Source organism: Microtus oregoni, unplaced genomic scaffold (genome assembly GCF_018167655.1).
Source record: "Microtus oregoni isolate MIOR12 unplaced genomic scaffold, Mior012 000021F_ref0000039, whole genome shotgun sequence".
Taxonomy (NCBI): domain Eukaryota; kingdom Metazoa; phylum Chordata; class Mammalia; order Rodentia; family Cricetidae; genus Microtus; species Microtus oregoni.
This window is the reverse complement of record NW_024543080.1, coordinates 10,921,765-10,949,204: the sequence shown is the minus strand read 5'-3', so window position 1 is coordinate 10,949,204 and position 27,440 is coordinate 10,921,765. Positions and strand designations below refer to the sequence as shown.

The following is a 27,440-nucleotide window of genomic DNA, read 5'->3' as shown; positions in this document are numbered from 1 at the left end:
GTCAAAGTAAATATTTGGAAAGCTCTGTGGTATATTTGTCAAGTTGCATATCTACTTTTGGGCGCATACCAGAAAAATTTCTAAAGATTTATTGATAGTATTCCTTTGTGTGTATGTTCTTGTGTATGTCTAGGGTATGTGTTCTTTATGGCAATGGGAAATTACAGCAATCTAATGAGATGGGGTAAATGTGATGACTGATTATGATGAATTCATGAACGACAGTGGTTCCAACAAAAGGGAATTCCCATGATTACGTAAAAACCATAAAGAACAATACAGAACTTTATAATCTGCTGTTGTCATAAAGTAAAAGCACATAGTCACAAAAGTACCTACAAGTTTAACAGGTTGTGAATATTTATAAATATTCAAATGCATTAGTTCCAGTAATTCTATTGAGTTAAAAGTGGTATCCAAGAATGGGAAAAGAAAAAATATAACTTAAAAAAGGTCTTTTGCATACTGATGACAATAAGTGCTTCCAACTTTGAAAGTTGTTTAACTTAATATTATTACTCCTCAGATTAAATAGATGCAAAATTCAATTAAATTATTATTTAAGAGTTTTCAGATAGTGGAGTTAATACAAAATATCAAAATTATGTATATACAAATTTCTTGATTACACATGAATGCACCCAGTTACAAATTGTAAAGAAAAACTTAAATATAAGCATTTACATGTAAATATTACCTCTGACACAAATCAGTATCATAATTATGCCAACTTGGTGTCTCATTCCCTAGTTTATGAATAAGGTGTGATTGACCGTGAAGTACTAATGAAATAAGAAAAATATGTCAAGCATGGCATTAGGAATAAAGTAAACTGTCACTTAGAACAGTTACAGTTTTCTCCACTCATAGTTTAGCAAGCCATGGCTGTCTAGTTTGTGTGAGAAAAATCTCTGGAAACAAAACACTAAATAATTATGATTTCTATCCTTTATGAGTTCAATACACTGGTGGAAGAGACAAATATACTATCAGAAACAACAAAGATTACTGAGAAAAGTAAAAGAAAAAATTGGCATGAAAAGTAAGAAAATACCATGAGGAGGTGATAACAGAGTAATTTTCAATAGAGCCTCATCATGTCTCTGTACCTGGATGTAAGGGTGGTTATCCCTTAACAAGTGCCTGCTCATGGTTCTTGGTGATGCTCAGATCAGTACAGAGGGTATCAGGACATGGTCCATATAGCTTCTCAGCTCTGGCGGTTCCACAAGGTAGAGAGTAGGTTTGTGGTGGCAAAATGAAAATACATTCCCTGCATGGCTTTGGCATTCATTGTTGATACTTGTGATTACACCATTCAAGATGGTGACATACTTTCCTTGGTTTTTGATACCTAGGTTCCAAGAGAATACAGCTCTAATATTGTTTCTAGTGCATCCCCAATTACACCAAAGACTGCTAAGTCCAGGTACTTACACTTTTGGTTTCCACACTGTGGGTGTGGCTGAAAGCCAAGAGTGTCAGTCTTACTTTTGGGCATTTCATGTGACATTGATTATTGAATTGGTTTTATGAATTTAGTTCCCTGTGTTAGCTGAAATGCAGCAGCATGTATACCTATTTAAATCTGAATCGTATGATTTGAGGGCGATCTCTCAAGCAACTTTCAAATTTATTCACCAACATTGAGTTATAAAACAGCCGCAGAAAGAAGAGAGGTTTTCTAGAATCTTTGTTCAGAAACTGTGTGCAAGTTGTGTTCATGTTTAACCCTCTTCATCTAATTAATGGACTAGTAAAAAACAACAAATGTGATAAAAGACAGTGCTTTCAGTTTTCAGTACCATCTATCTCTTTGGAATTGTGACTATCCAAAAGCATTTCAGTCTGAACAAATGGGGATTTGGAAATGATAGCATTTTAGGAAAAAAAAAAAAACAAACCCAGCAACTTGAGAAGTTTCATAGATGGGGAAATGTAAAAAGAGTTAGAGGAGAAAAAAAGCTGTGAGCCCAAAGCTTAGGATGCATCCTTTTGAAAACAAGTTTGGACTGATTTGAGAGTGGATTGTAGTACGATAAGGATGCGGTATTTTACTAATTGAAAAAGACTGAGAAAAGGATGGATGTGGTTAGGGGAACACCTGAGTTGACTTTTCTGGATGATTTTCCCTTTTAGTTTACTTTCCTCAAGTTTTTCAAGTTTTGGATATCCAGTACCAACATATGCCTGAAACTAGAAGCTTTCATGTTGAACACAGAAGAAATCATTTTCTTAGGAGCAGTGTGAGCTTCAGCTTGCACCGACAGAATGTTTGCACAGTTGCTCTGCAGCCGTCACTTACGCTAGTGTAATGGGGTAATAGTCTGCTCACTCCGAAGTGGAAATGGCCTAACATAACCGCTCTCAAGTAGGAGGACTGCTGTGGTTGTACTTGGTGCTTCCATGAAGCAGAGTATTGTGTTCCATATAGGCATTGGATCAGTTTTGTGAAACCAAATTAATGGGATTTTCTAGTCTCTAGGCCAACATCAGTCTACTAATTAGCTTATGTAATATAATGTGAAAATCATTTACAACGAAACTTAAAAATGATCTTACTTATTTAACCTGATGTATACGCTTTGCCTGAATGTATGTATGTGCACCCACATGCATGTCTGGTGCCTGCAGAGCTCAGAAAAGGGTGCTGATGCTGCGGAACTACAGCCACCATATGGGGCCTGAGAACTGAACCTGAATTCTCCGAAAGCTCAACAAGTGCTATTAACCAACAAACCATCTCTCCAGCCTGGACCACAGCAATGTAACATTTTTTTTAAAAAAAAAAAAAACAATAGCTTAACCAGACCTACCAGGAACACTAGCACTTAGTATTGTTACTCCAATAAGAAAACAGAGTGAAATTATGTAAATTCTACGAACTTTGTAAGAATTTAAATCAAGCACTCTAGTGTGTGATTCTTATTTTCTTTGATGTGTTATAGTACTGTCATTTGGAAAAAAGAACTATTAGCAAATCATTATGTCAAAGGAGAAAAGACAATTATACTTCCACAAATGAAAAAGAAATGACTCAGAAATAGTTTCCATTGAATAATTTAGGTGTCAATCCAATTATGTTTAGTGCTAGGGGTAGTGGGTGGAGTCTTCATGGAGCTGTCTTTCCATTACTCCCAGATGGAAGAGCAGCTGTGGACTCACCTTCTGAAGCAGTGAGCTGCGGTCAGGACCCACGAGTTACTGATCAGGGCACCTCCGCAATGGTGGACATTATTGAGCTGGAGACTGACTTGCCAGGGCCAGTCGCCTGTGTCGGCTAGAGTGCCCCCAATGATTCTCTCTTCAGACAGTGTGATGAGGTCCGGGCGGGCTCCACATTCTGACAAGAAAAAAAGGATTAACTTCCTGGCCCGGTGATGCTTCTTCCCATTCAGAAAATTACTGCAGCGATTCTTCCTCATTGACAATTTCTCCACCCTTTTCCTAACACGTGCTGGATATTCCAAATGCATGACCATTTATTTTTATTTGAGCAGGGCCTCATATAGCCCAGGCTACCTCCAAACTCTAGTAATAGCTGAGAAAGAGTTTGAACTACTGATCATCCCAAGTCTACACCCCAAGTGTTGGGATTATAGATGTGTTACTGTATATCTGGTTCAATATGTTATATTTTTAAGGGACAGGCTTGTTTATGAACTGTGTTACAGAACACAGTTCTGAAGTAAATTGAATAAGGCCATCTAATTCTGGCGCAACTTCATCATGGTTTGGGATACTTCATAAGTGTGGGCTAACAGGTCAGTACTGGATATGCCTCCATAGGACCCAAACTCCTATAAGGTTTCCTTTTTCTAGCTACTCAAAATATGACCTGTGACCTTATTAAATGATTACTCCAGGAACCTTGTTGGGAATACTGACTTTCAGTTCCACACCATCTAACAAGTCAGAAACTGTTGTTTTGAGAAGAGACGCATGTACATTGTGAAGTTGGAGTAAAACCATTGCATCCAGAAACCTTCTCCTGGGCATTGTAGTTCACCATGGGTGTTCTGGTTCTCCTTACCTGGCTGTGTATAAGTAAGAGAACCTTTGGAAGGAATTGAATGTGACAGAAGATTCTGATTTCTAGAATTAGGTTTAAGAGTGATGAGATCACTCAGCTGGTAAAAGAGCCCGCCTCCAAGCTTGACAATGTAAGTTTTATTTCTGGGACCCATATAATGGAAGGAGAAAATTGATTCCCTCTTATAGTCTTTTCATAGCATGTTCATATGGACAATCAATAAAAATGTAACTTAAAAATATAATATAACTTTATTTAAATAGCTTAAGAAACCTACAAACATTTCAATGACAGAGGTGAAATGGACTGGGGTGGGTTAATTTGCTCAGTTCTTCTCGACCCAAAATGTTATATCTCTTCTTGTTTTTAGTCTAATGTTTATTAGCAATAATAGATGTATATCATTAATAAACATATCTATTGATGGGTTGGTCATAGGTTGCTAATCCAAAGCAATTGTTTTCTTACAGATTCTCCAATAAAAGAGGATTAGACTTTTATTAAGAATATACTTGGGTATGGGTTCTTTTCCTGCCTTCTCCAAATAAATTCTTTGGTGAATTATTTTATTACAGGATTATTCAAAATAATTGTAAATTAAACACAGAACTGAATTGAAAAATATATTAGAGTGAAGTACCTTCTAAAATCTCTTAAGTATCTAAAATAAACCAGAAATCCAAGTACAGGGGACTAATTTCTAACTACCTTTGTTGATCTGAGACATAAGTTTTATGTTTCTAGGAATTTTATGCCTGTCCTTTTAGCCTAAAAGTATATATCAAGTGACATTGGAACATGACTCTCCCTTCAAGTTAAAGGCTTCAAACTTAAAATATTTTCACAATTTATTACCTTATGATTAACCCAAATCCACAACAAAGCAAGGCACTCTGGTGGTTCAAAAAAGCTACATGAATGTTGCCATCAACCATAATTTACAAGTCTATAGAAACACTGCTTTAGAACCACAGGAACAAAGCTTCCCAGAACTGCCAACAAAGTTGCCTGGAGCTTGGTGTTGAGTGCCAAGTGGATTATACTCCACTGTAGTTCTATTTTTTTTTTCTAGAAGAAGGAGAAATTACTAAAACCCTCATTCATCAGCCACTGTGAAGAGCAGTGACTGCTTTCTACAAGATCCCTAGAGTGAACTCTTAATGAAGTCACCAGCTTCACAGATAAGACTTTGGCAAAGAGCTCAAAAGACTTGAACTTAAGATCCTTATAATTCGATAACTACAAAATAACTGAGAAACTTACCTTGAGTCAAAAAATTTTCTGTATCCTGGTCAGTGAGTGCTAGTGTTAAACAAGAAAGAGCGAGAGTAAGATAAACAAAATATAAGCGGAAAACCATTTCACCTTGGTTTCATGAAGCTCAGTGCCAGGGAAACCAGAAACTCAGTCACTGGGAGGGTTTGCTGAAATTCAGATTCCAAGGCTCCACCTCAAGCCTTTGGAAAGAACCTCTGAGTCATGTGCCCCAGAAAGCTCTCCTTGCAACCTCATCCTAGTTGGTTGCACACAAACTGTTGGAAGTTCCTGCTTACATCTTTCAGGAAATACAGACTTTCCTGCTCCAAAGTCGCTCATTACTCTTGGCAACAGAAAGGCTTAAGCAGTCGTTAGGATTCAGTGTAATATCACTTAGAAGGGAATCATTCATTTTTCAAATGCACCTGTGAATAGTTATTGGAATATGCATGTATTACTTTACTGATGCTACAGTGTGCGCTGTTTCTTCAGGAGTTAATAAAACAGAGGCTCTCTCAACATATTATTTACAGATTAATACTAACCAAGAAATCATTACACATGAAAAATAAAGTGAAGGAAAGAGTAATGATACAGGACGAGTCAAAGATGTGATCATGAAGGGCATAACATTTGCCCTGTACTTCGAAACCCTAAGGAATGGCCCACGAAGACAAGAAGGAAAAGACATTCTGAATGGAAGGTGACAAAACACCTGTGCTCCAGGTTGTAAGATGTGTGTTGTGCAATAGTCAGTAGGTTACTACAGGTGTTGCATGCTGGGTTGTTGGGAGTGCCAGGCAAGACAACAATGTCAGCACTGGGTAGTGACAGTTTGGGTGCTCTACTTCCAGGTCTGAATTCAGAACAGTTTCCCAAGACAGGTCTTACAGTCATCTCAGTATGAACAACACATTTTATCTGAAATTTGCTACTTATGTTTCTTCATTTAGTAAAAAATGCCATACCTGCTGGAAGTTAAAAATGGTCTAAAATTTCCCTTTTCTCATACTCATTCCTTTTAACAAGCCTCATCTTCTTTGCTACTCCATACTTTTATTGTTTGACATTCGTACAGTTATGATACCTTCAGATTGATTCTGTTGTTACTTTATTGGGCATACTTTCTGAAAAGAGTATGAAAATATTCTTGCTGGTCTTGAAAATTTTTAGTGGGCTATCAATCTTATTTTTAATAATATGAAATCAAACTTCATAAGACAGGTTTTCATAGTCTTTAAAAATAGTTTATGCCAAAATTATTCCCGGTTTCATAAAGTTTGTGATATACAATGTTCTTCTGTATATGTGTTGCTTTTATTGGTTGATGAATTAATCTGTTTTGGTCAATGGCTTAGTAGAGTAAAGCCAGGCAGGAAATCTGAACAGAAATATACAAAGAAAGTAGGAGGAGTTGAGGAGTTGCCATGTAGCTGCCCAAGAAGCAAGATGTGAGGTAACAAATCAATAACCTCGTGGTAAAATATAAAATAATATAAATGGGTTAATTTAAGATGTGAAAGCTAGCTAGGAATATGCCTAAGTCTTTGGTCAAACAATATTGTAACTAATAACGTTTTCTTGTGATTATTTGGGTCTGGGTAGTCGGAAAATGAAAGCACAGTCTCTATCTCCAAGTTTGTGCATTTCCTTTGCTTTTGTAAGCATCAGTAGGGCCAAGTCATCCTGTTGGAAGTAGGAAAAACAAAGACATCTGATCACTTTTCTGCCTTCTTTGAACAAAACAGACTTGAGTTTGAATCCTAACTGCCAACATATTGACTCTTTGACCTGAACCCTTATCTATCAATGTTTCCTAAATGTTGTCAGTAAACAAACCTATGGGGATATCCATAAGCTTCTTGTTTCATTGTTCTGTCGAAGTATTCTGTTAGAGTTCTTGCTCCCCGCCCCCACCATCAGGTAAAGCTTCTTCTTTCCACATCTTAGGATATGGAGATCCTTCTCATGTTTGAGTCTATCTGTCCTCTAGTCTCTTTTCTGGATACCTGTATAAGTTGCTGTATTTATTGGATAGGCTTGACCTGATGGATTCTTTCTCTTGCTTCTTCATTTTTTTTTTCATGTTTTGCAAAACAAGCAAGGGTCTTATATGTACAATGGAAATGCTCTCTTCTAAACTGTGTCCTGACTTTGTATATCTTCTCTTGATTGTCAAGTCTGTTATCTAACAGTTAGACTAGTTTTTTGTTTCAGCTTGCTATGAGTCTCAGGGAGGTAGAAACTGCTATTGATTCATTTGCAAAATTACCCAGCACACTGCCAAATATATAACAAGTACCCAGGAAGAACTTTGGAAGTATACCGTAATGTGTAGGAGAAGAGGTAATATTCGCTTACTTAGACTGGTCTGTGAGTGATCACAATGTAAAGCATTTAAGTTTTTAAAAAGTCCCATAGTCTTTAAAGTTTAAAAACTTTAAAAGTTTAGTCTCTTTAAAATATACAGTGTCACTTTAAAATTGCAAAGTTTCTCAAAGTATCAAAGGTCTCATAACTGTGTGTTCTATAAAATCAAAATAAGTAAAATACTTCCTTATTCCAAGAGGGAATAACCAGAGCATAGACACTATCAAATCAAAGCAAAACAAAAGTCCTATAGTACATACCTCAGTGTCAGACATCTGGAACTCACCCATGATCCTTTCCCATAAGGGTTTGGCAGTTCAAGCTCTGTCCCCTCAGTAGACTCTTGCCAGCTTTACGCCATACCTACTTTTGTTCTTGGTAATCACCTCATGGTACTGGCATCTACAAAATGCTTGGTCCTCTTGCAACTGGGTTGTATCTAAACCAATAGCCTTTCCTGGGCTCTCTTTGAGGACTGCATGATGCCAAGCCTAAAGTTCTCTGCATAATCCCTTTAATCCTGGAATTTCTGCTGCAACTGAGACTGCGCCTCCACCAGTAACCTCTCCTGGCTTCTCCCTGCTTCATGATCTCTTTATCTTCAAAGCCAGTATGACCTAGGAAACTTTTACTTCTTACCAAGTTCAGCGGCCAGACCCAGCTGTAACCTAAGGCTCCTCTGGACCACAGTTTCTGTGTGATGACCCCGAGGAAACATTTGCCAGAAAATTTCCCCTTAACGATCCTGGCCTCTTGTTAATCACAGCTAATCCTTCAGCTGCAGCTAACTAGAGCCACAGATTTTTAATTCAAAACATTGAATGGCCCCAACCGAGTCTATAAGTGTCTCATAAACCTCCCTTTAACATTTCACAAGCCGTGCCATTGACCTCTGTTTCAATCTCAGTATTATCTTGTGAGTTCCCATAATAGCTTATTATGCTCTGAACATTCAATGGCTTTTCTAGCCTGAAGTGACAAAGTCCTTACACAATTTGCCCAAAACCAATCTCGTCTATCACAGAAATGAGCCTGATATCAATTTTTGTGTTAATTAGGTTTCTATTGCTGTGATGAAACACCATAATCAAGAGTGACATGCTGTGTGTGTGTGTGTGTGTGTGTGTGTGTGTGTGTGTAAGGTTTGTTTTGGCTTACAACACCAGATCACAATCCATCACTGGGAGAAGTCAGGGCAGGAAGTTAAGGCAGGAACCTGGAGGCAGGAACTGAAGTAGAGACCATGCAGGAGTGCTGCTTACTGACTGGCTCATCTAAATTGCTCAATTTTTTTTTAAATACACTCCAGGACCACTTCCCTGGTGGTACTGACTCAAACAACTGGGCCCTCTCATATCATTCCTAAAGACAGAAAATGACCCAAAGACTTGCCTACAGGCTAATATTATAAAAGCATTTTCTCAGTTGACTTTCCTCCTCTCCGATAACCCTAGTTTGTGTCGAGTGGAGAAAAATCTAGCAACACAATACCCATCAGTAATTTACAAGTATGCAGAGAAAAGTGGTATATAAGGCCAGTGGAATATTACATAGCAATAAAACAGCAGAATGCTGTCATTTGAAACAACATAAAACAGGAAGGCATTGTCACTAATAAGTCAGGCTCAAGATAACAAATAATGCATGTTCTCATTTTCATGTGAAAACTAAAACACTAAACTTAAAGAGGTATGGAGTAGGATAGTTTTTATCTACCCCTGTAAAGGGTATCTAGGAGGGAAGAATGGAGAGAGGACAGACAACGTGATGGCAAGTAAGGATGGGTAGGAAGGATCAATTTTCATGTTCTACTGCTGTCATGAACTATGATTGACAACTATGAATGAATATTTTAAAATACTTACCAGAGAAGACTTTAACTGTCCCCTAAGCAAAGAACTGTTGAATGTCTGAATTGATAGCTAAGCCGGTTTCTCTGATCTAATCTTTATGTAGTGCATAGGTATTGAAATGCCGCAGTACCCTGTATATAGGTCTAGTGACTACATGTTAGTGGGGGACAATTCTGCATTCTGTCAATTATGTTTTAAGCAAATGCTGATTGGCCAATAGCCAGGCAGGAAGTATAGGTGGAACAACCAGACAGGAAGTAGAGGCGGGGCAATGAGAACAGGCGTGTTCTGGGAAGAAGGAAGCTCTTCCCACAGTCCTGTTCAGACACCAAAGAAGCAAGATGTGACCTACCCCACTGAAAAAGGTACTAAGCCATGTGGCTAACTAGAATAATGGTAATATAAGTTATATGAGCTAATACGAAGCCTGAGCTAATGGGCCAATCAGTTTTATAACTTATGTAGACTTCTATGTGATTCTTTGGGACCTACCGGCTGTGAGAACTGGACAGGACAGAAACCCCAACAAGCAACCCGCTCCTCATGTTACAACATGTCAATTCAAATATATTTTAAGCATTTTTACTTATTTGCAAATTTTGTCATAATAAATTTTATAAATCTAAAGAATCATTTTCTCATTATTCTTATGCAAATTTGAGATATCAGTCCTGAATTATATTCCCATTTCACAAAGATAAAACTGAGGACATAAATCCTTTTAAATTCCAACCTCTAAAATTCACCCCTATTGGAACCATCTTAACTTATGTAATCAATTTTAGAAAGAAAATGATTTTTTTTTTTATCATGCTGTGTCATTCTATACAAGGCTCAAAACAATAGAAAAAGACTTGGTAGAACAAGTTAAAATACGTTGCCCTTGTGTGGACAGTACAAAATAGATCTCTTCTTATGTTGAAATTATTGTATTTAGGAAGAAAATCAAATCTTCAAAATATTTATGACTAGTAAAAGAGAAAAATTTTAGACTGTTTGTGTTAGAGAACTATATATTATATTTAGAATTGTAGTACAGTTTTGGTGGCTCAATTACAAATAATGAGGTAAGATTCTCATTTAATTAATATGTGAATTTGAATGAGTAAATTTGTAACCTATATTAAAACGAAAAGGCATAGAAATGATACTTGCATGTTATCTCATTTGAAGGGGCTATTTCCAAGTTTCCAGAGTTATTCAGTATTCGTAGCACAGATTGGATTCTGCTTTTCATGGTTTTTTTATTGGTACGTTTACTAGATCGAAATTTCATGACAGCATCTGCGATCACACCATTCCCTTCTTTCCTGAAAGTCAAAAGAAACAGACACCTTCAATACCTTTGTGCTGTTTATATGCTCTTGATGAGACCATCTTAAAAGAATTCACTTGGGAACACGTTTGCATAACGGGCACACTTAATGATATCTCACAATGCTATCTCTGAAATTTGGTTTTAACCCAGCCCACCATAATCACCATACCGCATAGCATTTTGAAACCAGAATGCTACCACCATGTGACTTTTCATAAACTATTTAAGTTTCTTAATACACTATGCCCAGAAATCTTACTGATTTTAATGGTTTTCTGTGAAGATTATATGCATAAATTGATAAAGAACTTTTGGAAAGAATGCATGGAAAACACTAAGGTGCACCATAATAACCATTACCTGTTATTAGACTTACCAAGTTGAGATAAATATTTATTGTCTTAAACTAACTTAAAAGTTGATGAGTTTTCAAATTTATGTGAGTAAAACTGATGTTTTACTCACAGATGCATTCATCTGACCACAACAACAAATTTATAGGCATATATTAAGATTTTATTTTTCTTTTTATTGACCACAGAGACTCATTTTTCACAATGAAATTGATATCAAAACCTAGATAATTCTACTTTATTTCATATCAACAATGTTAGGTTGAAAGTGGGCCTTCAAATAGTAGTGTTGGTGGCAATGACCTAAACTGAGTGTCTCTGACTGGATAAACAGAAGGATTGTTATTAGTTAACAGAAGCCTAGATTCGGAATTACTAAGGAATTCTGTAAGGCTGGCCTATGTTTATTATGAAAGCCACTACCTCCTTTGTCTACCTCTAAGATCAACCACTGTGGGCTAAGGCATCCAGTTCTCAAACAAGTTCTACCAGCTCCAAGACTCCCACCCCACTGACTATCATTGACTAAAATTGGATTGCTTTCCTGACAAGTGTTGTTCTCCATCCCCTAGATAGCAATTTGATCTTATCCCCCCACCCAAAAAAAAAACCATTTCTTTCTACCCATGGAATGATCCAGTTTGATGGTTTCATTGAGCCCTCACTTACAAATAATTAACATTATGGGCCACCTCCAACATCTGGTCTTGGCTTGTGTTCTTTCTAGTTTTATGTCAATTTGTCACAAGCTATAGTTATCAATCAGGAGGGGATCTTGATTAAAAAATGCTTCCATAAAATCAGGCTGTAGAGCTGGGTGGGGGTGGTATATGCCTTTAATCCCAGCACTTGGGAGGCTGGGGTGGGGGCAGATCTCTGTGAGTTCGAGGCCAGCCTAGGCTACAGAGTGAGTTCCAGGCCAGCCAGGGCTTCACAGAGAAACCATGTCTCAGCAAAACAAACAAACAAACAAACAAACAAATAATAAGATCAGGCTGTAGAATATTTTCTAAATTAGTCATTGATGTGGGAGGACCCAGCCTAGTGCAGGTGTTAACACCCTTGGCTGGGAGTCCCAGGTTCAAGAAGGAATCAGGCAGAGCAAGGCATGAGGAGCAAGCTAGTAAGCAGCACCACTCCATGGACTCTGCATCAGCTCCTCCCTCCAAGTTCCAGCTCAGTTTGAGTTCCTGTCCCGACTTCTCTCAGTGATGAACGGTGATATGGAAGTATAAACCACATAAACCCTTTTCTACCCAGGTTGTGTTTGGTTATGGTGTTTCATATCTTGGAGTAACTCTAAGCAAACAAGTGGAAGACTTGTATGGCAAGAACATTAAATCTTTGAAGAAAGAAATTGAAGAAGACACCAGAAAGTGAAAAGATCTCCCATGCTCTTGGGTAGGCAGAAGTAACAGTACAATGACAATCTTACCAAAAGCAATCTACAGATTCAATGCAATGCCCATCAAAATCACAGAAAAATTCTTCACAGACCTCAAAAATAACAGTACTCAATTTCATATAAAAAAGCAAAAAACCCAGGATAGCCAAAACAATCCTGTATAATAATGGAACTTCTGGAGGCATCAAAAACCCTGACATCAAACTCTACTACAGAGCCACAGTACTGAAAACAGCCTGATATATTGGCATAAAAACAGACAGGAGGACCAATGGAACTGAGTCAAAGACCCAGATATCAATCCACTTACCTAAGAATACCTGATTTTTGACAAAGAAGCAAAAAAAAAATCAAATGAAAAAAAGAAAGCATAATTAACAAATGTTTCTGGCATAACTGGATATAAACATGTAGAAGAATGAAAATAGATACATATCTATCACCATGCACAAAATTTAAGTCCAAATTGGATTAAAGACCTCAACATAAAGCCAGTCACACTGAACCTTATAGAAGAGAAAGTGGGAAGTACACTTGAATGCATTGGCACAGGAGACACTTCCTAAATATAATCCCAGTAGCACAGACACTGAGAGAAACAATTAATAAATGGGACCTCCTGAAACTGAAAAGCTTCTTTAAAGCAAAGGACATGGTCAACAAGACAAAACGACATCCTACAGACTGGGAAAAGATCTTCACTAACCCCACATCAGACAGAGGTCTGATCTCCAAAATATACAAAGAACTCAAGAAATTGGTCATCAAAAGAACAAATAATCCAATTTAAAATATGGGGTTCAGACCTAAACAGAGAACTCTCAACAGAGGAATCTAAAATGGCTAAAAGACACTTAATGAAATGCTCAACATCCTTAGCCATCGGAGAAATACAAAGCAAAACAACTCTGAGATTCCATCTTATACCTATAAGAATAGCCAAAATCAAAAACACTGATGCAACTTATGCTGGAGAGGATGTGAGCTAAAGGGAACACTCTTTCATTGCTGGTGGGAGTGAAAGCTGGTACAGCTGCTTTGGATATCAATATGGCAATTTCTCAGAAAATTAGTAAACAATCTTCCTAAATACCCAGGAATATACAGGTATATACCCAAAGATGTTCAATTGTCCCACAAGGACACGTATTCAACTATGTTCATAGCAGCTTTGTTTGTCATAGCCAGAACCTGGAAACAACGTAAATGCTCCTTGACTGAAGAATGGATAAGGAAAATGTAGTACACTTACATAATGAAGTACTATCCAACAGAAAAAAATGACATCTTAAAATTTGAAAGCAAATGGATGGTCTAGAAAACATCATATTGAGTGAGGTAACCCAGATCCAGAAAGATAAATATCATATGTACTCACTCATAATTGGCTTTTAGACATAAAGCAAAGAAAACCAGGACAATTCACAATCCCAGAGAACCTAGACAACAATAAGGACCCTAAGAGAGACATACATGGATCTAATCTACATGGGAAGTGGAAAAAGACAAGATCTCCTGAGTAAACTGGGAATGTGGGAAACATTCTAGATGCCCTGGAAACAACCTAGATGCCCTTCAATGGAAGAATGGATGAAGAAAGTATGGAATATATACATATTAGAGTACTACTCAGCAGTAAAAAAAATGACTTCTTGAATTTTGCATGCAAATGGACGGAAATAGAAAACACTATCCTGAGTGAGGTTATTCAGACCCAAAAAGAGGAACATGGGATGTACTCACTCATAATTGGTTTCTAGCCATAAATAAAGGACATTGAGCCTATAATTCGTGATCCTAGAGAAGCTAAATAAGAAGGTGAACCCAAAGAAAAACATAAAGGCATCCTCCTGGACATTAACCTTCATCAGGCTATGAAAGGAGACAGAGACCGACATTGGAGCACCGGACAGAAATCTCAAGGTCCAAATCAGGAGCAGAAGGAGAGAGAGCACAAGCAAGGAACTCAGGACCGCAAGGGGTGCACACTGAGACAATGGGGGATGTTCTATCGGGAACTCACCAAGGCCAGCTGGCCTGGGTCTAAAAAAGCCTGGGATAAAACCGGACTCGCTGAACATAGCGGACAATGAGGACTACTGAGAACTCAAGAACAATGGCAATGGGTTTTTTATCCTACTGCACGTACTGGCTTTGTGGGAGCCTAGGCAGTTTGGATGCTCACCTTACTAGACCTGGATGGAGGTGGGCGGTCCTTGGACTTCCCACAGGGCAGGGAACCCTGATTGCTCTTTGGGCTGACGAGGGAGGGGGACTTGATTGGGGGAGGGGGAGGGAAATGGGAGGTGGTGGCAGGGAGGAGGCAGAAATCTTTAATAAATAAATAAATAATTTAAGTTGTTTAAAAATATGGGTGTGTTTATTCATATCTGGGGATGAAAGATCACCATGACAGAGATGCAATTTCAAGAATAATCAACAGTGACCGTGAAGCCACTGAAAGAGGAGAGTGTGACCTGGGATATGTGACTCAGAAAGCACTCTCATGTTCAACCTGTGAGGATCATACTAGAGCTAGCAAAGGAAACAGAGAGGATATCTAGAAAGGAAGCAGCCAAATAATGACCGTGAAGAGTCTTAAGAGGCAGGGAATGATATTTCAAGGACACGCCAACAATGCCAAATGGTGCTCAGAGATCCAAGAGTAAAACTGAAGTAATTTTCTTGGATTTTGTGATTTGGATGCTGGTGATGAAATTGGCAAGAATACCTTACATTTTGGAGTGTGCTCAGAAGACAGAATACAGTGACAAGTGAGACATTAACAAAAGGAACAAAAATGTGGATGGCTTTTTTCCATCTCCTCCTTCAGTAAAGGTTTGAACCTTTATCATTGCAAGCTAGTGCAGACACAACAAATCACCCAAAGGAATGCACACTGAATAGATAGAAATGTGGTTTGTAACCTTTCTGTAGTCTCTCCCTCAGCCTCTTATTCCTCCTCAAAGCTCAATTTAAACACAATACTGTCTATTTTTGTGATGTTAATTAGTCCTTGAGAAAGAATTCATGCACCTTCTTGCACGAATTTTCATATTGCCACATGAAGGACTGAGCAATGTGGTCATTTAAGATATTTCTTGGAACATTGTTCAGTGTGACTGCTTTCGTGGAAGAGGCTCTTCTATCATACCACATGGAGTAGCAGATTCCCAAATCCTGCTTGCTGCCACTCCTGTCCACTAAAGACTTCTCATGGGTTTTACTACACTCTTATCCTTTTATTATGACATTCCAGTCAAGTGAAGCCAAAATCTTACTTCTGATCTTACATGGCTGATCTTGGATGAATACACCCCAAGTATTTTGCAACTCAAGGAGGTACTGTATGTAGGCTGCTTTATGATATCCAGAGGATCTATACAGTAACATGGTCCTATGACTGTCACCTCACACCAGCTTTTCTTGCACCCATTAAGAATGTGGCGATATTGTTATTTGTACAATAACAAAATAAATATAGCATTTTACTTCGTCTTTTAAGCTGGTCCATTTCTTATTATTTTTATTTTCATCTTATTATAACAAATACAAGAACATGCCATTTAATATCCGCAGTGCGAACAGAAGTCAAGCATACTAAGCTGCATCTTTGCAAATATGGTTTTTGTTATGCTTTCACTTACCTGAGTTTGACAACATGTGTTCTGATAAACTCACTTTTTAAATCTGATTCTCGGAATGCATTAGTAATCTGTAGAAAGAAAATGGGAAAGTAATCTCACTGAAATTGCAGTCTCTTCTTTCTCTTTAATGACTCTGTAACATGGGTCGTACACGTTGAGAAGTAGAAATCTATCAGATGAGGTCAGGTCAGGTTTGTCATGGATAGCATAGAACCAATATAGGCCGATAGAGTAATCTTCTGATGTGGGTTCTATTTCACAGCTATTAAGCAAAGAGGATCTAGACAGGGCATGACTTCAATACAAATCTCCCTAACTACATCAAATGTTTTACTTTAAGAGATCTTATGATATATGATTTGCTAGTTATGAATGAGGAAGTTGGGGTAAAACTCAAGTCAACATTAGGGAAATCCTTCCACACAACGTGATATGTGTGTGGTTCACAATGTCTGTGTTTCAAATGGTTGAAATCAGGCTAAGGTTAATTAGTGATTAATTAGATTATTAAGGCTGATTAATGATGAAAATCTGAAGGGAAGATGGAAAGAAGCAAAGAACAGTGTTTCCCTGTTAATTTTTTTTTTTGATTCTAGACTAATCTACAGTCATTACTTACAGCATTTGTTGATAATTTCTTGATCTAACAACCTTAGCCTTTTCCTAGGAGAGGTAGTTGTCTTGTCAGTTAACAAGGAACATTTTGTCAGAGTTCACAATATGGTTCAAGGTCAGGTATATTGTGCTTTTATAATAGGAAATGGATTGCTTTCACTTATATGATGCGGTTGACCCCAGCGTATGAGGAGTTAGGCAGCGTGCTGGACATTATATTTATCCAGGAGTTGAAGTCAACTTTTCTTTAGCTGATAAAATTGATACTATTTCTATAATACCACAACTTTTAAAAGCAATTCCCATTAGCAGATTAATAGCACCAATGATGTGGAAAAAGTTTTGCTTTCCCCATAGACTTTAAATTTTCTTAAAAATAGTGTATTTTGACTATATTAAAATCATTTATATTTCCTTTTAGAAATTAAGGAAATTCAGCAACTTTAATGAAAAAAGCAAAAATCGCGGAATTATATAGTATGAAGTGAACGATTTCTATCATTTGGTGATCTGTATTTCCGTTATCTAAGTAAAAAGACATGGGTTACTATGTTTATTAAGAGTTTGAGTCATAATTGCTCCCTACCAGACTATCCAAATGGATTAAATTTTATACTCATTTGGTTTTATGATCTGTTTTTTGATATTTTTTAATAACATTGGGACAACTAAGTAAACAATAAAAAAGGGATTTTATGTGTGTCTTCACATTTTTACGTATTGTGTAGAATCTTAATAAAAACACTAAAATTACATTCATTTTAATGGTAAGGGGTATAAACATACTTTGTGATTTATGTTTTAGAAAATGTTTGAGAATAATTTAAGGATGACAAGGTTTAATATGTATGTATATATACATATGTATGTGTATATGTATGTATATATTCTAAGACATTTAAGTATTTTACAAAGATATATAATATTTCTTTTTTCTCTCATGCCTTTGTGTTGCTAAATATATGGTATTTCTTATGCCAGGTTTTTACAGTTAGCTTCTCTCAGTTCTGTGTGTGCTTGGTTAAGGTTGAGCTGACCTGTATCTGACCTGATCCGTCTGGAACTGAATGACCCCATTAAGACATCTGCTGTGTTAATAAGAAGCTGGGTCCTGATCCCCACAGTGAAGCTTGATCCTTTCAATATTTAGTTAAGCCCAGAAATGCTACATGGCATTATTGTGTAGATGGGGACTTCTCATAAGTAACTGTTTATGACAATCTCGCTCCAGGTTTAGATCATTGATAGCTCCAAGAACTTTTGGATGCTCATGCATTGAGCACCAACCAGACAATTTCTTAGTACAAATGATGCAACTGTACTCTCTAATTTTTAAGAATAGATTGAATGGAGAAAGCGCCAGAAAGGGAGTGTTGGTGTGCTCAAGGAGAGTTTAAGTACAGTGTTTGGAGCCTTTGTCCTTTGCATCATGTAAATGATGCCAGAGACATCTTGGATTAGGTTGCGACGATTGTGTTATTCATGACATAATTCTTAGTGTAGGTATGATTTAATTACAAGAAACAAAGATGCTTATTCATTTCCTACTGTTAGTCCTGAAAATTTAAGTACCAAAGTAATGCATTTTTGCATTGTGTATGTTGGAATGCTTGATTTTAAAATTGCTGTTTGAATGTCTAGTTTAAAGTTCATTAAAAAAAATACAAAAGTCAAATAAAATTTGGCTTGAGATTGAGAGAACTTCCAGTAATAAGCAAGTTCTGTGCTGGCTGGTTTTATGCCAACTTGACACGGTACAGTCAAGTGACGAGAGGGAACCTCAGTTAAAAAATTACTCAAGATCAGGCTGTAGGCAAGCCTGTGGCTGTTTTCCTTAATTTAGTGATTGATAGGAGAGTGCCAAGTCCAATGTGGGTGGTGTCACCCCTGGGTTAGTGGTCCTAGGTTCTATAAGAAAGCAGATTAATCAAGTCATGAGGAGCAAGGCAAAAAGCAATACTCCTCTAGAGTCTCTGCATCAGCTCCTGCCTCCAGGTTCCTCCCCTGCTTGAGTTCCTGCCCTCACTGCTTTTAATGATGAGCTGTTGTATGGAACTATGAGTAAATTAAACCCTTTCCTTCCAAGGTTGCTTTTGCTCATGGTGTTTCATTACAGAAATAGTGACCCTAAGATAGACCCTAAACATGCTTTAGCATTTTGTACTTATGTGGAATGTGTTATCAATGATAATTATCAAATCAAATTACCAGTTAATTGAAAAACCTTGCAGATACTTAGAATTTTGCTCTATCAAATATGCAGCCAAGATTAATATTTTATAAAAATAAACAATAATATCTACCTCATTAGTATGCAAATTGCTTTTATATTTAATAAATGGTATATATATATATAACTGGCATCAAGGTGATATATAAATTATTTATTCCTTTCATGGTGAACATATTTTTCTAGCACCTCTTACTTTACATGCTTATTTTAAAGTTATCTATGATTTATTGTCAGCAAATGTTTGATTTGTGTCTCTAATTTATATACTATATGTTGAGTAATACATAAATTTTTTCTGACAGTGGTGTGTGGTGATTCATGCCCTTTAATCGCTGTACTCAGAGGCAGAGACAGGCAGATCTTTGTGAATACAAGGTCAGTCTGGTCTACATACTGAGTTTCAGACCAGCCAGAGTTACATGGTGTGAACCTGTCTCATTAAAACAAACAACACACACACACACACACTAAACAAACAAAAAAACAAAACCATTTCTTAGCACAAAAGGAGTCACAACTGGAAAAAGGTTAAGAAACTCCACAGTGTTGTGTGGTCACAGGAACACATGCATGTTGAGAGTTTAATGGAGAAAACCTGACAGAGACCGAACAAAGCTCTTCAGGGAGACTTGTAGCTTGCTGTGTATTTTTTTCTGTTCAAACTTCTAAAGTTTGGCTCCCAATGAACTTCACCTCTAAGTTGTGTGACAAGTTGCTTATTCAGTTCCACAGCAATGATAGTGCTCACTGGAGATTAACTTCCGTCTCTCAGAGTGTGATATGTAGACACAGTGTCAGTACTACTTTGGAACTAGTTAAAAATGTATATTGGTGGGAAAGGGTGACCAACATTTATTGAATTAGAAGTTGAGTCAGAGGCCCAGAAATCTGAGGCTTGATGAGACTATCACTTGGCTGTGTTATATGTTAAAATTTCACAAGCTTTGGATTAATTTACATATTTAGATGTTTTCAAAAAGAAAAGGGAAAGTGAGCAACCTTAGACTGGTCAAATCTAACCCAGGCCTGAAAGCTAGCCAAGCTCCCTGTCGATGCAGGAGTGCCAGGTGTCTGCTTGTCAGGACAGGGCAAGTAGACAGAGACATCTTCATGCATGAGGCAAAGCTTGCTTTGAACGTTTCTGTTCAAAATATTAGGCCTATCATCACACCAGGTATCTGAACTGTCTTATTCCTTGTATGGCGAACTTATTTGTTTGTTTATTTATTTATTTATTTTTGAGGCAGGATTTCTCTGTGTAACTGCCTTTTCTGTCCTGTAACTTACTCTGTAGATCAGACTGGCCTTGAACTCAGAGATCTACCTACCTCTGCCTCCCAAGTTCTGGGAATAAAGACGTGCCATGATTGCCTGGCTGTGAACGTATCTTTTACACCTGCTACTTTACATGCTTACTTGAATAATGAAAGAAAAAAGAAAGATTGAAATAAATATAAAAGGGTGGTCTCAATCCTTAACCACACAAACAACAGATTTCCTATCTTTGAAGTCATAATCAAATAAAATCCATATTCTTTATTGCCTTCCTACTTTGTTACAATCATGACACGAGAAAATATGAATAAGAACTAATATATTGGCAAAAAATTAAATCAGAGAAAGCCGAGAAACAAATTTCTCACTTCTCAAGGTTATTCATTCGGTAACATTATTATATGAAAATATTATTATCACATTAGGAGTCTTACTGTTTTCATTTTATGCAGAAATAAAAAAGAAAATTAAGCCTTAACCTACCATCGACTCGATCCTTTCACTCAAATGCCTGTGCTCTTGCGTAGCCGGGGAATTTAGCGCCTCAGTGTATTCAACATTTAGGATTTGAAAGCTGCTATGGTAGAAGTAGGCTTTTTTGTCTGGAGGAAAAACGAAGGCAGGATTATTTACTCTAGTGCTGCTAAGGAGATTAACTTTTAGAGAAAGAAATGTCTGTACTTAATATAAATGTAGCAGAATTATTTTATTTTGAGTTTTCAAAAGACTGGCAAAGCTAAGATTGTTGAGGTAAAAGAAGTAGGCCTAGCATTAATTGGATCTTTTAAAGTTGTACAGAAATACTATGATTTTTTTTATTATTACATCTACATAATATTTTGTTTTACTCACTCAGTAAACATTAATATAAATTTATGGTATGTGATTATTCATTGGTCAAAAACCAATTCAAGTAAGGGAATGGTTTTAAATTATCAGATATTCTTTTTTAGAAATTAGTTATTTTATATGTGTGTTGTATATGTGTGTATGCCCTTATGTGCTTGCATATGTGTGTGTGTGTACAGATCAGTGCTAAGTGTTTTATTTTTTTATCTGACTTAGGTTTTTTTTTTTTTTTTTTCGAGACAGGGTTTCTCTGTGGCTTTGGAGCCTGTCCTGGAACTAGCTCTTGTAGACCAGGCTGGTCTCGAACTCACAGAGATCCACCTGCCTCTGCCTCCCGAGTGCTGGGATTAAAGGCGTGCGCCACCACCGCCCGGCCTGACTTAGGTTTTGACACAGTGTCTGGAATTCAACACTCCAGTTAGACTATTTTCTGGAAAACCCCATGATCTGCCTGCCTGTGCCCACTCCAGTTACACACCCATGAATCTTGCCTAGAATTTACAGGTGAGCTTGGACAACTGGTCCTACATACACTGAACAATCGCCCCAAGCCTTTAGACAATAGTTTTGTAGATGGATTATTGATCTGACAGTTTTCCTGGAATAAGAGAAACTTTTTCAGAGCATGTCTAGTTCGGCTGCCTATAGTGAGGTATTTTTACCAAGAGAGTCTTCTGGAAAAAACATTCAGTGCAAAGATGTCAAGAATCCTTAAAATACACATATGTAAGAGAATTATGAATATGGACATAACTTAGCAGAACCTCTTGGGAAATTTTCTCTGTTCCTATGATCATATATGTAACTCATAGAGAAATAACTAGAATAAGGAAGAACTACTAACCCTAGGAGTAAAGTAGTTCACTAAATCAGGGTGGAGCAAGTAATTTGTAGTTCATAAGTGATCATGAGGTTCTGACTGGAATATGATTGCCTGGGTATCTCTTTTCCTTATTTATGTTTGAGAATGTGGTGTCCTTTGACATTCATTAACTTAATATGAAGCTCAATGATAACTTCCTTTTTTGCATCTATAATTTATTTGGTGGCTAACTTCATGTAATTTGGTAGTAGGATGTTGAGAAAAATACTACTTAGTTATAGCCTTTGTATCTGATTATCTGGAATGATTATTCCTCATTACTGGTTCTTTTTAGCATTGATAATTTTATTTTTGATCATTTTTGACTTTTTATAATAGGACATAGCATAAATTGTGCCTTTTCCTTTTCTATTCATATTCATACATATTTATTTGCATACCATATATGAGGGTTGGCATAATTATTTCTAAAACAAACTCAAAATGTATTTTAAAGGAAAGTTATGTTATCTAACAATATGTTTTATGTATTAAAACTCCTGAAATAATATTAAGCCTTATATTATTTATATCATTATATAATTACCATACATTATGGTACATAATATGATTAATTTTGTGCATTAAGACTTCTGAAATAATGTTTACCAGGATTTTAAAGAAATCTGTATGCATATTTTTTGTATATTACTTTTTCTTGTACTAATGATATAACATAAACTGTTTTAAAGGCTAACTAATACTAAAATCATCCATCTTACTTAAATTTGGCATTGACGCTTTGTATTTCCCAGTATCAGGTAAACTTATCTACTGAGCACAGTAGCAGTTTAGCTTGTGAGACTGCTTTTAGGAGACAGCAAGGCTTAGCAAACACTTAGGCACATCTGAATTTCATGCGACGAAACTCAAGGTTGTTTGCAGTATTTTGCTTTCATGATTTTATCAGGCTATTAAATGAAAAAGACAGGAGAAGCAGGGAGGGGAGCAGAGAAAAATGTAGAGCTTAATAAAAATCAATAAAAAAAAGTAAAAGACAATCGTGGTGCTAACAAAAGCAAAGTTATTCAATGTTAGCAGGAAAGAAGTAGCGAGCAATTTTATTCTTCAGTCTAGAATGTTTCTCATCTATGCAACAATGTTCGTTATATTAAAATGGTAGGCTTTATTTGGGGTCTCGTTCTTCTTTCCCCTTGGTCCTTTGAGCACTGACTGGACCACAAGGGCAAAGGAAGCAGGAAGAGCAAGCAGGTCCTTGTCTACTCTGTGGTATGAAGGAAGTAGCCTTCCGGAGACTGCTTCAGTGTTGCAGCTCAGCTTTAGCCCGGAGTTAGGGGGATATAAAGGCTGAGGAAGTGACTGGGCATTAAACAGCATGTGGCTATTAGAAGGCTCCTTATGTGGCAGCAGGGTTCTATAGAAAACTCCTAGCCTGATGTCAGAATACCTTATGGGCAGCAGGGGGAAAGTCTTTACAGGGAACTGTGTCAAGGGCCACACTAGAGATGAGTCAGGATCTGCAGGGAACTCTGTCAAGGGTCACACTAGAGATAACTCAGGCATCTCCAAAGAAAGTCAGGTAGAGAGCAGGAAGCCTTCTTCCTGGGAGACCTACATGTTCCCTAGCTTGGAGAGAGCTGCCAGGACACAGCAGGCTGCAACCTCTGACCAGCAGGGCCGCCCAACATTTATTCAATGGTTAGTTTGGAGTTTTTGAGAGGGTGTTTCACGTAATCCAGGATGGCCTTATATTCTCGATATAGCCACAGAGTATTTTGAACTTCTGGTTCTCCTGCTTCCACTCACCAAGTAGTGGGATACTTTGTATATTTTAAAAAGCCAAACTATTACTCCCCTTCCCCCCAAAAAACCAACCAAACCATAAATCAAATTAAAATACTCATTGAGAAGAAATGTTGATACATATGAATATATACTTAGAGAAGAATTCTAAACAGTATTACTGCATGTTCAGAAATAGATATAGAGGAAGGACTACGTTTTTAATCTGAGATACATTTCATTATTTAATCTGAAAGGTACTTACCAAAAGCTAAGAAGTGAATAAGGAGACCTACAGTCATGGCCAGGAGCAATACGGTTGTTATGACAACGAAAGCTACTATGAACGGACTGAAGAACCTTGACCGTGGTATCACTGATCTCGGCCTGAGAACAGGAATCAGAGAAAAGAAAACCACTCAGTTCACGTGGAAATGCACACTCTCACTGTCCATGGCTGTCTTTCTGAATCTCTTTGCTTGTCCATGAATATAATAGAAGCATAGTTGTAGGAATCCAACCTGAACCCACCAGGATGTTCTTCATACTTCCAGAATTTTCTCTCTTTTTTCTGTCATAGAACTTTTTTTAAAAAGTAGTTTGGTAGAATAATAATGTCATCTGGTTACACCTATGGTGTAAAATTACTTTATCTTTTACTACCAGTCAGTGTTTTTGGGGGTTTTTTATTTGGTTGTGTTTTTGAGAGAAGGTCTTACTATGTATCTCTGGCTGGCTTGGAACTGCCTGTGTAGACCAAGTTGGACCGAACATATAGAAATCCACCTGTCACTGCTTCCCGAATGCTGGGACTAAACATACGAACACAATTGCTGTGCTTTTAAGATCAACCACTAAAAATTCTTTCATACTGCAAGGCCTTCCGAGCTCCCAAACCTGGTGCTATCACAGCAATCCATCTTAACTCGGGTCATTACCAAGGGTGTGCTGAGAGACCACATTGAGTGTGAAGGATGAAAAAGGAGAAAGGTGGGGCGGGTGAGGTTGAGGATTAGAACAATAACTTCCTTCAAGATGTTACTGCAATGTGTTACTTCACATTATTACAGATGGCAACGTGGACAAGGAAAGTGGCAGAAGCCACCATGGTTCACAACCTTCCTCATACTACGACCCTTTAATCCAGTTCCTCATATTGTTGTGACCCCAACCATAAAATTATTCTTATTGCTGCCTCATAGCTGTAATTTTGTTACTGTTATGAATCATAAAGTAAATATGTGATATACAGGGTATGGTATCTCTAACCCTTGTGAAAGTGTCATTCTAACCCCAAAGGGTTGAGGACCACTGGATTAGAGCCTCTCCAACAACAGATGATGCAGGTGATTTTTTTTAATTTTCAACTTCTTAAGCTACAGTACAAGCCAACCAATTTGTATTAATATACTATCTCATTTTACAGTAGGAATATCACTTATAACAATTTCATTCACTGTCTTCTTTCCTTCAGGAGAGTCATGGCCATGGACATCCATCCCATCGGGAGGTCACCAGGGCAGCTCCTTGTTTGGGTAGTCATTGTAATGATCTCCCCCACTGCTGAGACAGGCTGATCTTCAGCTTCTGGGCTGAATTCCTTCTCTCTCTTGAAAAGGCAGCTTCTGCCTCTCCCCAGTTCTCCCCCTCCACCTTCTGTCTCTCCCTTCTCTCTCCCCTTCTCTCTTCTCTTCTCTTCTCTTCTCTTCTCTTCTCTTCTCTTCTCTTCTCTTCTCTTTTCTATCTCCCCCTTCTCTCTTCTCTCTCTCTTTCTTCTCTCTCCTCGCCCCCCCTCTTCTCCCCTTCTCTCTTCCCCCTCCATAACCCACTGAATACAAACATCCAACCTCACTCTGCATGGTGTGCCTATCCATGTCTCTGTCTCTTGCCCACTGCCTGTCTCCCTGCCCTGAACCAGCCACCACTCAGGGACCTGCAGCCATCCCTGCCTGGGACTTGCTGCTCTCAGGGCCTGCTGCCTGCTGCTTCATGGCCTGCTGCCACGTTTCTGCTGCCTGCCACGGCCGGGGATCCTCAGTATTTTTTAATTTTACCATTGCAGTCATGTTGTCATTTACCTAAAGAAATGGGAATAACTGTGCCTCCCTCACAAGGCTCTTTGAAGATAAGATGAGGTTATTTAATAGAGAATAAAAGTGTTTCTAGTTAAATAGATTTACCTGTGAATTCTTTCAGAATCGATGTTTTCCATGCACTTGTTTCTGATGCACTAGCCTCTAGAGGGGTCAGGTGTACTTCGGGGTTTTGTAAATTTTTATATTATAAATATCTAGTGCACGTTCAAGCTCCTGGGTGTATTTCATATTTAAAATCCTTAACAGAACTTGGGTTCAATTACATTTGGCCAGATTCTATTCTATTTTTTCCTATTTGCTTTTGGACATTCTGAGGTGAGAAAGGAATAAATATTCTAAGGTGATCATTGGTTTCTTGACTTAAGGTTTCAAGAGAGGGTGGCCCTGCAGTGCCTGAATTATGTCCAGATAACAGATTCATAAATGGTTCTCTTCTCCTTGTTGCAATTAATTCTTTGTGTATTATGTGCTGTGGATGGAGCCAGTAACTTTCTAGAAGATGGAAGTGAATGTAAATTTGCTAACTTGCATTCTTATTGACTAGATACATTATAAATTACAAATACAGTCCTGATCAAACCCATAATTTAATAAGTGTGTTTTAATCCATCTTGTAGGAAGGAAGTTACCCAAGAATAATGCAAAAAAGAGAGATAAAAGACATAGATTTCTCTTTCTAATCAATTCTACTTCATCTGGTTTATTTTGCTGTACTGGTGAAAGCAGGCTTTCTAGTCCGACAAGTGGGAGAAGGCTGGAATTTTGTCATTTACTAACTCTTTGAGACTCAGTGGATTCACTTGTCCCCTCAGCACTGTCACCTCAGGGGGTTGTGCCAATTACATCCTACAACAGGTTGCAGTACTGGGTCTGGAGTGAAATAAAAGGAAATCAAAAACAAGGAGTAAGCTGAAGGTCAACCAAGGCTGATCATTGAAAACCAAAGGTTGGGTATAGCAGAACGTTTTCTCTTTGGATCAGTAGTGTTTAGTTTTACCCTAGATATCTGAGCTATCAAGTCTCTGGTCTGTGGTTGCACAATGTCCAGGATGGGTTCCGTCTCATGGACCGGATCTTAGATTAGCTGGTCACTCCCACACATTCGGTGTCACCAATGTCCTAGCATATTTTGCAGGTAAGGTAGATTGTAGGACAAAGGGTTTGTCGCCGGGTTAGTGCACACTTTATTTTTCAGTACTCTGATGAAAACCTTCCCTTACTGAAGACATTAGAATATAGGGGTGAGGACTCCAGTGGCTTACCCAGTCATAATCAGAGAGGTTTCCTCTGGGAGTAGGTGGGTACAGATGCAGAGACCCACAGCTAGATGCTTTGTGGAGAGAGTCTATATCGGAGATGTCCATCAAATTCCTACCCTCAGAGCTCATGAATTTCCATGGAAGAGGAAGCAGAATGATTGTAAGAGCCGGAGGGATGGAGGAGAACAAGGCCCTCTGAGTCAATCAAATAGAATGCATATGAGCTCACAGCCTCTGAAGCAGCAAGCACAGGGCCTATGTGGGCCTGTATC

At 37.8% G+C, this 27,440-nt stretch overlaps 1 protein-coding gene across 1 annotated transcript in view; it reads right to left on the bottom strand.

Moving 5' to 3' along the window:
• LOC121460963 (transmembrane protease serine 11D) overlaps positions 1–27,440 on the bottom strand; it is a 56,126-nt gene that overhangs the window by 6,270 nt on the left and 22,416 nt on the right. The window contains exons 2-7 of the mRNA XM_041671662.1: positions 24,079–24,200; positions 20,843–20,961; positions 16,237–16,304; positions 10,669–10,823; positions 5,297–5,335; positions 3,166–3,343 (exon numbers count right to left, since the gene is read on the bottom strand). Coding sequence (XP_041527596.1) covers positions 3,166–3,343; positions 5,297–5,335; positions 10,669–10,823; positions 16,237–16,304; positions 20,843–20,961; positions 24,079–24,200 — 681 coding nt within the window. The remainder of the gene's footprint in view (positions 1–3,165; positions 3,344–5,296; positions 5,336–10,668; positions 10,824–16,236; positions 16,305–20,842; positions 20,962–24,078; positions 24,201–27,440) is intronic.